Below are 15651 nucleotides of genomic sequence, written 5' to 3' on the forward strand. Positions count from 1 at the left end.
CACACACACACTAAAAAACAGCGGCGGCAATATTCACAAAATGGCTATCACTCAGCCATAGAAAGGAGTAAATCACTGGAAGATGCATGAGGAAACTTGAGAACATTTTCAGTGAGAAAAGCCAGTCACAGCAGGACACACACGAATCCTCTAGTATGGACTGTGCAGAGCAGCCAAACCAAGAGATGGAAAGCAGACTGAACCAGGTATAACCTTTAATCCTCGCATTTGGGAAGCAGAGGTAGGTGGATCTCTATAAGTCTGAGGCCAGCCTGGCTACGGCAGCGATGGCTACACAGAGAGACAAATACAGAATGTATCTCTAATACAAAAAAGAAAAAGCAGACTGACGGCCACAGGGACCGGGGAGGGAAGACAGAATAAATGCTGATGGGTGTCTTTAGGGGTGACAGAAATATTCTTGAATGTAATGTTGGCATAGTCATATGAATACTAACAACACACTGACAACGGAAAAGAGTCTCATGAAATACAAAACTGACATGGTACACATGGTACGGACGCCCCATAAACACCACAGCAGCAGTCTAGTGGTACAGCTCTCTTGGAGAGAATTTGGTGTACACACCAACAACTGTAGTACATTCACACCCTGACTTATCCAGGGACTGCAAGCTAAAGAAATAACTCAGAGGGCTGGAAAGATGGCTCAGTGGTTAAGAGCATTACCTGTTCTTCCAAAGGTCCTGAGTTCAATTCCCAGCAACCACATGGTGGCTCACAACCATCTGTAAAGAGGTCTGGTGCCTTCTTCTGGCCTTCAGACAGGCACACAGACAGAATATTGTATGCATAATAAATAAATAAATATTTAAAAAAAGAAATAACTCAGAAGAAAACTTTGTGTGCAACAGCAAAATATTTACATGTAAAAGCCACACAACTGATCAAGCAAGAGCACAAGTAACCAAATAAGCCAGCACCCCATCATGCTGAGACACTGACAGTACACTGCTGTATTTTCATATGATTACAGCGAAAAAACTGAAATAAATTTTTGCCCACTACACACGACAACATGACATACTGTTGCAATGTTTTAAACAACAGCTGAGTACTGGAGGTGGAAGTCAGTCTTCTATGCTTCCCCCTCAACCCTTTATCACTGTGATGTCTACACAGTGAGTTGTTAGAAAACTATGAAAGTAAAATTCAAAACAAGGGTCAGACCTTCTAAACATGAAGGCCTATTCATGTTCACTAAGGAACAAAGTCATTTTCACCAGTCAGTGGCTGTTAAAATTAAAATGTTCTCTGACATTCAGGTGCCAAAGCCAGAGAATAAATTAAGGCCTCAACTTTTCTGTAGAGGAGCAGGTATGATTTTCTGTGTGAGAAAGAGCTGTCCACCATCTCTGAAGCTTAAACAGGTGAAAGCAGTACCCCTCCCCCTTTCCAAGACAGGGTCTCATTATGTAGCCCTGGCTGTCCTACAACTCACTCCATAGACCAGGCTGGCCTTGAACTTAAGAGATCCACCTGCCTCTGCCTCCCAAGTGCTAGGACTAAAGGTGTGCACCACACCCAATTTAACCCTTTTTAAACTTCAGGAGGGATAACTGAGGTACAAAAGTCTGGGCCATGTCACACAGAGAAGTTTCACCTTATCCACAATTCTTCCTGTGACTCCCATGCCATTGAGGATGGTGACATTAACGATTGTTGGCATTCCTCCATAGTAGATGGGCTGGGAGCAGTAGGGCCACATGTAGGGACACTCAGTCAGGTCGATGTAACTAGGACTCAAGCTGAAACAACGAAGAGAGTGTTAGTGTAGACCACATCAGAAAGCAATGGGGAAGCAGGCAGCAAGCTAGGCACAGGTAGCACAGTGGAGCTGCATACTGTACGGCTGTCCTGGCTGGCCCTAGGGGTGTGCTCACTATGCAGCTCCCTGACTGTGGGAGTAAACAGCAGAGGTAAGTAGGAAGCACCTCCCACCTTCTGTAGTCAGGGGCTCTGCCAGCTGCAATGGTAGCAAACCATGGACTGAAGTTGCAAGAGGCTTTCTTGGGCAGAAACACACCCATGTACTGATGCAGCCTGCTGCTTAATCAGACAGGTCTGTGAAACCCCGCCTGGGGGCTGGGCAGGAAGGGGAAGCATAGGAAGCCTAAGTCTGGATTCTTCCAGACACCCTGCTCACCAGTTGTCTTCCTCGCTTACAGCAGGGTCCCTCTGTATTCTTGCTCTGCTGTACCAGACACCCTCAGCTGAGACCCATAAAGTTTTCAGGCTGGAGAGGTCCCAGCCTGGCTGAGATAGTACAGAAGTGCTGACACAATGATCCTGCACTTACTTTCATTGGTTGTGTCTAAAAGGCATCAGTGTGAAGTTAACACTATGCCTAACAAGCACTGGTGTCAGAGATCTCTGCAGATGGGAAGAAACACAGCAAGTGGATACAGCAGACACACCGTGGGCATATGGCTCTATTCTCTGCTTCGCTTACCTCATAATGGTGCACTCATCTTGAACATATGGGCAAACTGAATTACTAGGTAAAATCCTAACATTATCTTTGTGTACATGTTTTCATGTTCAAGAGCACAGGTGGGAATGCATATGAACACAGAGGTCAACCTCAGATAGTGTTCTTCGGGATAGATGGATGTTCAACTTGTTTTGTGGGGTAGGGTGTCACACCAGAACCTGAGTCTCACAGATTCAGTTAGAGACTGACCAGCAGGCTACAGATCTTCCTGATTCTATGAACGGGCCACTGCATTCAGCTTTTTCATATATATTCTGGGGATTGAATGAATGATCTCATGCTGGCACAGCAAGTACTTTACAGATTGGGTCATTTCCTTAGCTTCCCCAACATCTTTAAGGGTGTCCTGACTTCTATGGAAAACTCTAACCAACAAGTACTACATTTAAACATTTCTTTTTTTTCTTCTTCTTCTTCTTCTTCTTCTTCTTCTTCTTCTTCTTCTTCTTCTTCTTCTTCTTCTTCTTCTTCTTCTTCTTTTTTTTTTTTTTGGTTTTTTTGAGCTGTCCTGTAGATCTGGAACTCACAGAGATCCACCTGTCTCTGCCTCCCAAGTACTAGGATTAAAGGTGTGCACCACCACCACCCGGCTACATTTAGCCATTTTTAATAAATATCACCTAGTCTTACTCCTGGGGACTGGTTGTATGGCTACTATTGTCTGAGTCATAAAAGTACCTATACTCCATGAATAGTTAAAACCAACTACTATGATTCAACTAAGAATTCATGAACAAGCACAATTCATTAACACACACACACACACACACACACACACAAAACAACAACAACAACAAAAAACAGCACACCACGGCCAAACAGTACAGTTTCAGACTCATGATTTGATGTCAGGAAGTCTAAACTACAGGCATCTTATCAATGCTGAAACAGTCTACAAAATCCCAAGCATGGTCTGAGTGTGAAACACTACAAAGCCATCAACCAGAAATTCTTATGATAAAACCTACACTGAGTCCCAAAGGCAGCACTGAATACAGTGAAGAAATACTGAGGAGCCACATGGGAGGCGACTGCCCCCAGACAAAGCTATCAGCACTATACTGGAGACATTACACAACAACCAACAAAGACCTTAAATTTTTAAGAAAGTTTTAATTATGTGTATGAGACTGTGTGTTGGTATGTGCACCAACTGCAGGTGCCTGCAGAAGCTAGAGGCATCAGATCCCTCTGGAGCTGGAGTTATTAACAACTATCAGACACCCAATATGGACGCTGGGAACCACACTCAGGTCTTCATAAGAATACTACACACTCTTAAACACTGAGCCATGTCTCTAGCATCTCTGGTACCAAAAAAGGCTTAAGGGTTGGTGAGAAAGACAGATGTACCTCTGTTTTCAATTACATGATATGTTAGTATATCTGGAAAACTAGAGAATCAACAAGCAAACTGAATCAAGACATAATTCACAAGACAGCAGGATATTAAATTATAAGAATTACATCAACCAGCTAGAAGCTGTAACAAATGAAAAAAGCCTGGCAATAATGACAATAAAAAAGATTAAAACACTTAAACTTACTAAGCAATATGTGAGACCTATAAGCAATATGTGAGACCTACAGGAGTCTGTAAAATCTCTTGGGAGACACAAAACCTTGAGCAAATGGCACAGTAATTCTGAGCATGGTACAGCTATTGCAAACATGGCATAGCCGTTATAAACAAATACTGGGACTCGAGAGATGTCTCAACGGTTAGAGCACCAGCTGTTCTTCCAGAGAATCCAAGTTTGAGTCCCAGCATCCACATGGCAACTAACAAAGGTCTGTAGGTCTGTAACTCCTGTTCCAGGGGTCGCAAACCTTCTTCTGGACCCCACAGAACTACACATAAGTGGTGGACAGGTATACATGCAGACAAAATACCCATCCACATAAGAGAATGGTTTTGCAAAGGACCCCAAGTTTGGTTTTCAGCAACCATGTCAGACAGCTCACAACTGTCTACTAACTCTACTTTCAAGGGGTTGGATGCCCTCTTCTGGCCTCTGTGGGAACTGCACTCACATGCACAACATTCCCAATCCCCACAAACACAATTAAAGACATATTAAAACAAACCATTCCTCTTTGGCTGATTTAAGCTTGTAAACCAATAAAAATGCTATCAAGTTTTCTTATAAATGAGCCTAATTCCTATGAAAAGCCACACAAAGAAAAAAACCTTCAAGAAGAGCCAAGAAGATGAACAAAAGAGACCAGCACTACTACATTAAAACACAAATAAAAGCTCTCAACACAACAGAGTGGCAGTGGCATATGGACAGAGCAGTGAACTGACATCGAGAGTCCAGAGAACAAAAGTACTCCAAGAGGTCTTGGACTAGAAGGGCCTGTGTGGGACACAGTATACTGGCATTCCAGACTGGGTGGCTTGAGCTGGTGCCATTAAGATGCCAACATTAAGGGAAGTTAGGAGGAGAACTTCTGGGTTCTCAGGACTATTTGTGAAACTCTGATATAACTCTAAAATCGTCCTAAAATAAAAGGCGAAAAAAAAGTTTTGGTGAAAAACAGCCTCAGACCAATCATGAGAAAACAGAAGATAAACCCATTGGAGACAATCTGCAATATAAGCAACTAACTCTTTGCTCCAAGAGTCAAAGCATAAATGACAACACACAAACTGCCAGGGGTCGGAGACCAGGTTAACAAATCACACTGCAGGGCCTGGAACCCCAACAGGAAAAAAAGACAAGGGTAAATGTAGTGTCTGAGTGGCTACAGAGACCTTATTTACAGAGGCCAGTGTTACACATGACTTTCAACAGTTGTGTCAGTTCAGCTAAGCTATTATCCCTGCCTCATCGGGGAAGCTAGGCAAACAGTATATGACAATTCTATTTTTGCAAATTTTCTGCAAACCTAAGTTGTTTCAAAAGTGTTAAAAGAAATGGAAATCATTCTTTTGCCACATCCATTAAGGTAATATAGTGTCACTGTGTCAACAGAAGCCAGGGTTTTTGCAGGCAGCACCTGGCAAAAGCAGCTCACAACCTTATGGCTAAGCCTTAGTGTGGGGCCATCACTCCCGATGTTAGGCTCTTATTATGTGGACAGGAGCCCCAAGGGCCAAGGATAAGAAAACCCTACTGAGGATGCCAGCACATACCCACCTTGCCTGTGGTTTGTAGCTGCTGAGGATCTGATAGGCTCGCAGCAGATCCAGCTTGCCATGGCCTTGCTCAAACATGTTGACACCAGGAAGCCTCCGGGCTGATGCAATCAGGGCTTGTTTCACACTGGCAGGATTCACTAGCTCCCGATTCTGCACTGTGCTGGGAGAAGAGAAACATTATTTGCTCACTTTTCTCTTAGTGGAAGATAAAAAACCAAACTGCCTCCAATCTGCAAAAGGATGGAGCCTGCAGTATGTTTTATATCTAGCAGGACTTCCTGGTCCAGTGGAGCCATGAGATGAGAATACCATGACCTCAATGGGTCCTATGTCAGGCCTGACCACTCATTATCTCCACACAACTTTTCTCATCCGTGACTTTGTAGGCTCATGCCTATTTATACAAAATGCATGAATAATACAGTTTCCTGATAATCTGAATAAATTAGTCACACAGGTTGCAGGAGGCAAAACCATCAAAGAGGTGTGGCGTCCCAAGAGAGGGACACCAGCTGGCTGGGAGATGGAAAGGAACACAGGTAGATACTGGAAAGGGACCCAATGTGAGGTGAGCAGGAGGTATAGGGTGAAGGAGGACCATTACCTCCAGTGCCAGCCCTTGTTTTTGGTTTGGGATTTGGAGGCCTCAGGTCACTGTGAACACGCCATCATTAGACTGCACCTCAACACACTAACATGTAGCCTTGTTTGGCCAGCTTGGCTCACTATAACTCTGAAATGTTCATATTTTCTTACCTGTGTGTCACATACAAGTAAGTTTTAGTGACTAGATTGTGGGAGCATTTGGCAGGTAAAAATGGAAAACTTAAGTCTCCTACTTAGAACCCTAAATATTAACTAGTGATGGAGGCTGATCTGAGAGGTAACCAGACAGTACAGACAGTGAGGTCAGCTCTTCATGAGGAATGGGTACTACTAGAAGTTACAGGTCAGTGGGCTCCACTTCCCCACTGAACAGCTTCTTCCACACCACCGGCTCCTATAACCACAATGGCATCTGATGTGAAGAGGTGAGGTAAAGGCTCCCTCAATGCTGAACCCGCCTGTGTTGAGAGCTGCTACTGGGAACGGCAAACACAGCCTACTCGCCTTCCCACTCACTTGGCAGAGACAGATGGACTCTACAGAGAAGTAGGAAGCCAGGCTTCCTGCTAACAATTATGTGATAGGAAAAACCAGACCAGTATTTTCTGTTTCTAGAATCCACAGCACTAGAAACAAAAACCTGTGCAGTTCCCTTTACTCAGGACATATAGAAGTGTGAGTGAACCAAGCAAGTGCAAGACTGCCTTCCCTCTTCTGCTGTTTCACTGTGGAGGGAAGCAGTGCTTCCAGAAGGCACACACTTATTTCTAGGTAGTGCTGTCACTTTCAAAGACCTGGCTCTGACCTATAAGGGAAGATCAAGCAAGAGACAGACTGCTCCCGTCAACATTATTAATAACGTATACCAACATGAAATTTGCTTAATTATAAAATGAGCATAGAACACAAATTTCAACTATGTAGAGGTTTGTGTGTTTGTGTATACATGTTTGCATTATTACAATATAATACCTCAATAAAGAGCTCAACTAGAGAAGGTGCAAGCCTAATGTCAGGAAATGCAAGCACTTCAAAGACATAACTAAGAAACGGGGAGCATGGCCCATCTGACCACATGCAGGGGCGTGCTTCAAAACTGTTCTACCACATTTTAGAAACTGCTTCTAGTTTCATCACCTGCAGGAGGAAGGGTCGAGGACTAAGCTCCACTCCAACTACAGATGAGATTCAACATGACAGAATGCGTGGCACAGAGACACTCGTAAGTCATCAAGGAAAGTGGTTGGCTGTCAGGACCTAAGTGGCTTCACAGCTCCTTAGCTAAGAGCATGGAAACAAAATGTGAGGTGATGACTATAACTTGCTTCACAGCAGAAACCAGTTATTCTTTGTGTCCCATGATATAATGCTATAGATGGTAAATCTGCACAGAACTTACTTAAGAAAAAAATATGTCTTGCTAAGGAAATGGAGGGTTCAGCAAGGAAACTTGCATACTTCATGTCCTTGCCTGACACACACATATTGCAAGAATGAAGTCCAGCCCATCACACAAACATATCTCCATCATGGAGCCACAGATGGCAATAGATATGGGCCCCTCAGGGCTTTCTGGTTTACTCCAGCTTCCAGCTAGCACACAGAGGGAATCCTGCCTCCTGTGGGAAATGAGGGAGCAGAGGAAACAAAGGTCAGCTGAATAATACTCACCTTACTAACAAGGTGACAGCCCCAGCAACGACTGGGGAAGCGACACTGGTCCCCGAGAGTGCCCGGCAGCCCCCTTTCACACCGGAACCCCGCACTCCGGCACCATAGGTGACAATGTCAGGTTTCACACGACCATAGCCTCCTGGTAGTTCCTACAAACAAGGGTAGCTTGGTTTCTTATCACATCTATAGCCCTTAGCCGTGGAGGGTTATGTGTGAATAAAACCAGTTAGATTTAAACAGTCATCTTCTCAAAAAGATGCTGGTTTGAGTCTGAAATACACTGTGACCTGAAAACAAGCTTTGGTGAAAACACAGAAAATGAAAAAGTTTTAGTATGCTTTATAATACTAAAATTAGCCAGGCAGTGATGGTATATGCCTTTAATCCCAGTACCTGGGAGACAGAGGCGGTTGGATCTCTGTGAGTTCGAGGACAGCTTGGTCTATAAAGCAAGGTCCACAACAGTTAGAGCTGCACAGAGAAACGATGCCTTGAAAACTATCAAAAAGTATAGTATTAAAATAGCAAAGAAAAACATTTTGCTGATATTTTAATAATTGCTCAGATCAGAAAGCAGTCACTGACTTGTCACTGCGGGAACCAGCAGCCTGCTCTACCTTCTGATAATCTAAGCAACATCAGAGAACTAGGGAAACTAAAACCGAAAAATATAAGTGTCTTCATAAGAGAAACCAGCATGTAGTTATGACTTGCTCTTTCAAAGAGTAAGGCACCACTGAGGACGGGCATGCCTTTAGACGTCACTCCTTCAAGTATCTAAAAAGTGGGCCCGTACAAAAAATAAAAAAAAATTTTAAACCAACTTTCTCTCCCCCACCCCCTGCCGCAGCTTCTCTCTGTATCTCTAGACATGGTTTTGCTGGGTAGCCCACACTAGACTTGAACTTATTTGTGATCTTTTATTCTAGTCTTCTCAGTGCTGGGATTACAAGTATGTGCCACCATGCCTGGCCAAGAATTTACTATATTCTGTTAAGAAAAAGTAACCTAACCTATTTGAAAGGAAAACCTTTCCCAGGCAGTCACAAAAGGAGTGTACAAGAACAAGCAAAGGGTGAAGACACCATTGGCCACAGCTCCACAGATTTCTCGGTAGCCACTGAGGCCAAGGGCATGGCACCATGTACAGTTGGGAAGGCACTTACTCAGGGAGCTACAGACTGATGCTGACAAGAGAAAGGTATGAATCTTTCTGGGTCCTTCTTGAGATCTCCCAGAGCTTAGCAGAAATTAGAGCGGTGAGACATGACCTGACCCCATAAAACACTATGGACAGGTGCTCCCCAGACACCTCTTGAAGGTTAACACAACGGGGTAGTGCTCTGAGGGAACATCTAATTCTGAACCACACTGAAGAAAAGAAGTGACGTGATGCACAATCAAATCACATGCAGCTCAGTCACTAACATTCTGATACCGATGAATCACTAACATGAGAGGGGGTAAATGCAGTGACACTGTCGGCAGGATGGACACTAACTATTCTTACTGGGCTTTCACTTTAAAGGATGGAACCTGAGGTCTGGCACTTGGCAGCCAGTGTTCTCCCATCATCCTCGGAACTGACTTCTTAAGACCAAAGATAAATCTGAGCTTGTAATGAGGAGAGTTGCTGTCTTTCTCCTATTTTTTGACAACTGAGTCCTCTTCACCTACATGTGAGCTTCTGAAGACTAGAACTGGGAAATGTCCTTCAGAATCCCCCTGGATCTTCAAGGCAACTCAACTCACTGAATTAAGATGGTTAACACCAAAGGAGCCTGATGTGTGTTGCTGCTGCTGCTGGGGTATGTAGGTGTGTGGCTGGGTATTTGTGTGCACATACCACAGCCTGGGCTACTTCTCTGCCTGTGCACTGACAAACACAGGTCAGGGCTATAGATCAAAGACTCTGAGAGTCACATTAGGCTAATATAGAAAAGCATACCCAGGTAGTCATTCCCCTGGAAGAAAAGCGGGCGATGTTATCTTCAAAGTCAATGCCACCCACTCCAATCACATCCATCTGATCAGCAGGGTTATTCAGAGTGCTAAATTGAGACATACAAAAGAAAAAAGAGAAAAGGGGGGAGGGAGAAAAATAATTTAAAATGAATTAATTCAAACCAGGTCAAGCAGTCCCAGAAAAATCCAAGGCCATATCTTAGGTTCTTCTGCACAAGATGTGTACAGCTTTGACGGAAGGCTACTCCTCAGAGCTGTCCTGTGAAATGTCACACTGCTGCACTCTCATGCTGTAGCCTCTTATATGGAAGGCCATTTGCTTCTCTCTCTTTGCCACCTAACTCATGGATGGGCCCATTTGAGGATTTCTCCTCCCTGGAGTCCCTGGATCTGTCCTGACTATGGACTTCTCCAGAGCACACACATTGATTTCTCACTCACCTAACATGTTCTCACACCATGCTGGAGTTGATTATTTTGCCTTTCACCAGAACACACACTACCTAAGATAGCCCAGATCCATGGTTGTGTTGCCACAGTAGACCAACAGTATGCATGGCACTTTCTCAAGAGAACGTGAGGACAGCTAACATCACCATGCAATCTTGAGTCCTAAGATGACAGACATATGCCAGGACCTCATGGCAGTAGATCTGCACAAAAAGCTATAGTAAAAAAACTGAAAAAAGTTTAGGTCATAGCCAGGCATAGTGGTGCACTCCTTTTAACTCCAGCACTCAAGAGGCAGAGGCAGGTAGAGGCCAGCCTGGTCTATACAGTGAGCCTGGTTTATACAGTGAATTCTGGGTCAGCTAGAGCTGTCTAAAAAGATTTATATTACAAAGTCAAGATGAAGCTGGTTGGAAAGCAGGCACACTTAAGAGCTTCACACATGACAGCTCTGTTCCAATAACCCTGATAATCAAATCACAACTGATTCCCAGAGGTTTCAAGGATGTGCAGCAAGATTCTAGAGTTTTCAGAGGCTCAAAGCTCACTCAGTCAATGCTACTCTGTAACCAAGTAGCCACTCAGAGGCAGCAGAGAGCTTCTCACCCAGTGATGCTGCAAGTCTGCACATTTCCAAGAAGGTAAGGAACAGAGGCTAACAAAAGCACATGGCAGGACCTCCTACTGAAGTCAGCAGAGAATCGCCACTTCCCATCTCCCTCAATGTGTTAATCCCTAAATCTCAACCCTTAAAAAAATAATGAGGCACTGAGAGGGCCTGGCCAGGAAATAAAGAAGCCCTGTTAGGACTGAAAAGGAGGGTGACTCCAGCTGTAGACTAACTTTTATAAGTTTCAGGGTTAAGAGTGCAGAATCCAGAGCTCCTGGTAAAGAAAACAGGGGCTGCCCACCTCACTTCCAGGGCACACTCCATCCTCTGACTAGCAACAGGAGCACTCCTCCCATGCCAAGCTGTAAAATGGTAACTTTTCATGAACTAGGACACAGGGACGGGCCACTTGCCACTGCTGCAGAGAGAAGATGCCCAGATCCATGAGTTCTGTGAGCACATCAGCAAGCCCACACGGCCATTCCACAAGATTTTCCTTCTCATTTATACTAATTTCACAACTCACAGATCAGAAGCTCTCAGAGGTGACTACCCGTAACAGCAGCAGTGGTTCAGAAAGGGCCTGTGTCATAAGGCAGTCAGGATGACAGAATAGCATAATAAAGGACAGGCAGTATCAACAGGAGGATCAGCAGCAGAGACAGTAGAGAGAAACTTCAATTGCTTCTACTGAAGACACAGGTGGGAACCAGACCCAAGGAGGATATGCATGGGTCAAAAAGTTCTGGCAAAGAGCAGGCAAACTATCATGGTACAAATCAGGTGCCACACCTGTTTCTGTACACATAGCTTTAGTAGGACATGGCCAAGCTTGTCCATTTCCCCATCTTCCTGCTGCTTTCTCTTCGCCTCTGTGATGAGACCATCTGACCACAAAGCCTACACTATTTACTCTCTGACCTCTGAGGAAGTTTGCCAATCCCAGCTAGACTTTCAAAGAACAATGTGTATTTGCCCATTAGGCACATCTGTCTACTAGAAAACTGCTGCAATATTGGCTTGCACAGCAATAAAACAGACCAAAGGAAAGAAGCAGCAGCTGCCAGTCAGGGCTCTCCTTGTGTGTTAGCATCACCTGCACAACACCTAAAGAGCAGGCTCAGGACCCTGGGACAAGCAGTAAGGCCAGGGCTCAAAATGGAAGGTGCTCAGCCTAGATAAGCCCCATCAAACCTGTCTAGTCATGCCTAAGGTTCCACTCCTGTTCATGCTGAAACAGTCAGGGTAAGGAAGTCTAAAGACAGGAAGAGGGTCCAGGAAACTGACAACCCAGGTGATTCTGAATTGACTGGGGCTGTCAAAAATGAGAGAAGTGGCATCAGGGAGAACACATAAAAAGAGACAAGAGGAGCTGACACCAGATGCCCCAAGAGCTGGTGTTTGCTACAGAAAAGGTACTTAGGGCCGTTCATGCTACTTAACATTTTATAAATTTCAACACATCAAGAATTGTGAACTTTTAAAAGGGACAGTGTGTACACCAGGCGCACTACAGGACTGCCACATAAACACCCACTTCACATCACTGACCTTGTCCTATGCTCTGGATGCTTTGTCCTCCAGACACCCTGTCCTCCCTCCGTAAGAGCACCAAATGCAATATGAACAAACGAATGTATATACACAGCTGTACATAGGCATGTAAGTCACATTCCTGGCATCTTCTCTTTTCTCTGAGGTCACCTTACACACTTGGTTCCAGTACTGAACTGCACCCATTCTGAGTAGTCTGTGGCTGAGGGTAACAAGCACTCTACAACAGAAATGCGCCCAGAGATTGCTTACGAATGTCATCTATAGAAGGAAAGCCAGAGCTATAGGGAGAGAACTGAGACCCCAGGTGTTTTTGTTTGTTTATTGGGTTTTTTAAAGAGGGTCTGTCTACATAACCCTGGATGTCCTGGAACTCACTATGTAGACCAGGCTGGCCTCAAACTCACAGAGATCCACCAGGGATTAAAGGTATGTGTCACCACACCCAGCAGGCTGAATTTTTCAGTGGGGAGTGTTTCATATTTCACACTGCTTTAATTTTCAAGAACCGACATATGGCACACCTTGACTCTATCTTCTGCTGTTCTCCCAACTGACCTTGTCAACCCCAACCATCTATGTTTGCATCAGGCACCCAGGACATGAGTCTTGCTGTGTTTACACTCGTTCTTTTGGGACAGGCAGACATTCATCCATTTACCTTTTAATCAATGTGCTATACACAGTCTCGAAAAATACTCAGAACTCACTTGTCCCTAACAAACCCCCTATCCTAATTATTGTCTTGTTTTCTTTGAAGTAGGGTCTTATATAGTCCAGGCTGAACTTGAACAACTGATCCTCCTGCCTCCAAAGCCTCCCAAGTACTGGAATTACAGGTATATGACACCATGCCCAGCCTCCTGATTAACTTTTGTGTTTGTGTGTGGAACATATTTACATTTTAGTACATGTGGGTATGTATGTAGATATACATGCTCACATGTGTTGTGGAGATGAGGAGCAACACTGAGGGTCTTCCTCCAATGTTCTCTAACTTATTTTCTGAAGCAGGGCCTCTCACTGAACCGAAGTTCATCTGGTTAGACTAGCTGGCCAGCAAGCCCCAAGGATCATCCACTCTTCATTCCTAAAGCTAGTGCTAGGGGTAATAGGTACATGTAGCCACACCTAGCTTTTTATTTAAGTGCTGGGAATCCAAATTCAGTTCTTCATGCTGACGTGGCAAGCACTTGGTCAACTGAGCCATTTACCCAGATCCATTCTATTTTGAGGGGAAGAGAAGGGCAGAATAGAACTTTCAGGCCTCTAAACTACAGCTAAGTTTTCAATTAACATAAAAAAGACTGGCTTCCATTTACAATTGTTGAAGCAGGTGATAAGGATTAAGGAAGGGGTCACTGTGAATTCTTTTTTATTTTAATTAAAAATCTAACAAACTTTAGACAGATATAAACAAGGACACATACAAAGACACACAAACTAAAGACTCAGTTACTTCAGGGGACTAAGAATCCTTCAGGTTAACCTACTGGGATTACTTACCCATAAAGAGGCCCATCATTGCCGATAGCAGAAACCATGATTACATTGTTAGCTGTTAATTCCCATACCTACAAAATAACCAAGAATTTGGTTAACACTACTATCAACAAGTCACTGTCCCAGAAACTCTGGAACTTCTCCAAGTACGCCCAAGAAAGGAGCCCCCTTTAAGGCAGTGGGAGGCTCAGTGGGATGGGCAATCAGGACAGTTTTGGAGGACAACCCCATGAACCTGGGGCTGGCGAATGCACAGCACACTGGCCCAGAGGCCAGGCTCAGGAAAACAGAGTGCAGACTTAAAAGAAAGGCATCAAGGCACCAGGGAAACAGCAATGCTCCTTAAAAATACCTGCTCCCAGGCCTCTAGCACACTAGGTTGCAACATGCAGGCTTCTAAAGTTCATGTCATTAACCATCTGTTTCACAAAGAAGGTCTTTCCTTAGCAGAATGACATACACCTCAGGACATAAAAGCACAGTAGTTGTCACACAACATACCGCCCTTGTGTGGTGACTTGATGACCAACCTTATCAACAAAGGGATGATCCATGAAGTCAGGACCGCCGATGCTAAGGTTTAGAACGTCAATCTTCTTTAGGATGGCATAGTTGAAGGCGTCCAAAAACCAAGATGTGTAAGACACCTGGTTAAATTGAAACAGTTCTCTGAGGGTCTCAGCAGAAGTGTAAAGAGCTGTGACAGCTCTGGTTTCTAAGGACAAGCATACTCTTCAAAGCATGGGGACAAATCCCAAGTAAAAATGCTTTAGAATGTAAACATTATACCCACAAACTAAGTCCTCTAACTAGACCCAAGGAAGGACTGTGCTGTATGCTGTGTCTCCCCTCAGAGGGTAACAAGCAACTGTCTACCTTAAAGCATGCCTTTTAGGACCAACCTGAGCTTCTTACTGCCCTTATAAAGGACCCGTTCTAAGACACTGCTGTCACGTCAAGCATTTCTACAGTTTAAGGCACCTGTCTAACACCCTTCATGCCTAAAAGACTGAAGGACAAACAAGAGCAACCACGGTTGCATCAGAGTATCATACCACCACACCAGTGTTATGCTTTCCTTATGTTATGTAAATGAAACTGTTTTTCAAAATACTACTTCTACCTGTTTGTTTAGATTCAAGCTAAGCCAGGCAAAGTGGCTCACAACAGTAATCCAGGCATTTAAGAGGCTGGACTCCCATGAGTCTCAGGCCAGCCTGGGCTACATAGTGAGTTCCAGACTAGACTAGGGCTATACTATCTCAAAAGCAAAAACCAACCAACCAACCAACAACAAAAACACAAAACCAAGTTCACAGTGGGCAGAGTAGTGCAGTAAGAAAGAGTATCTTGAAAGCTTCTTTAAAAAGTTAAACTGTATGCTACATGAAAAAAAAATCCTATGAGGCAACATAAGAAGCAAAGAACACTCCCCACAGGGAGGCTGGGGAGTGAGCTGAAAGCCACTGGAAGGAACAGGTGTCATCACTGTGCTTCTTTTTGATGTGCTAAAGCTCAAAAATAAAATTTAAAAATAAGCCGGGCGGTGGTGGCGCATGCCTTTAATCCCAGCACTCGGGAGGCAGAGGTAGGTGGATCTCTGTGAGTTCGAGACCAGCCTGGTCTACA

General features: G+C 44.3%; 1 protein-coding gene across 1 annotated transcript in view; it reads right to left on the bottom strand.

The window, feature by feature from the left end:
* Positions 1 to 15651, bottom strand: part of Mbtps1 (membrane bound transcription factor peptidase, site 1) — a 56165-nt gene that overhangs the window by 18234 nt on the left and 22280 nt on the right. The window contains exons 7-12 of the mRNA XM_005345747.3: positions 14553 to 14669; positions 14026 to 14093; positions 9889 to 9991; positions 7938 to 8089; positions 5659 to 5820; positions 1625 to 1769 (exon numbers count right to left, since the gene is read on the bottom strand). Of these exons, the coding sequence (XP_005345804.1) occupies positions 1625 to 1769; positions 5659 to 5820; positions 7938 to 8089; positions 9889 to 9991; positions 14026 to 14093; positions 14553 to 14669 (747 nt within the window). The remainder of the gene's footprint in view (positions 1 to 1624; positions 1770 to 5658; positions 5821 to 7937; positions 8090 to 9888; positions 9992 to 14025; positions 14094 to 14552; positions 14670 to 15651) is intronic.

The sequence above is a fragment of the Microtus ochrogaster genome, chromosome 4, assembly GCF_000317375.1.
Source record: "Microtus ochrogaster isolate Prairie Vole_2 chromosome 4, MicOch1.0, whole genome shotgun sequence".
Taxonomy (NCBI): domain Eukaryota; kingdom Metazoa; phylum Chordata; class Mammalia; order Rodentia; family Cricetidae; genus Microtus; species Microtus ochrogaster.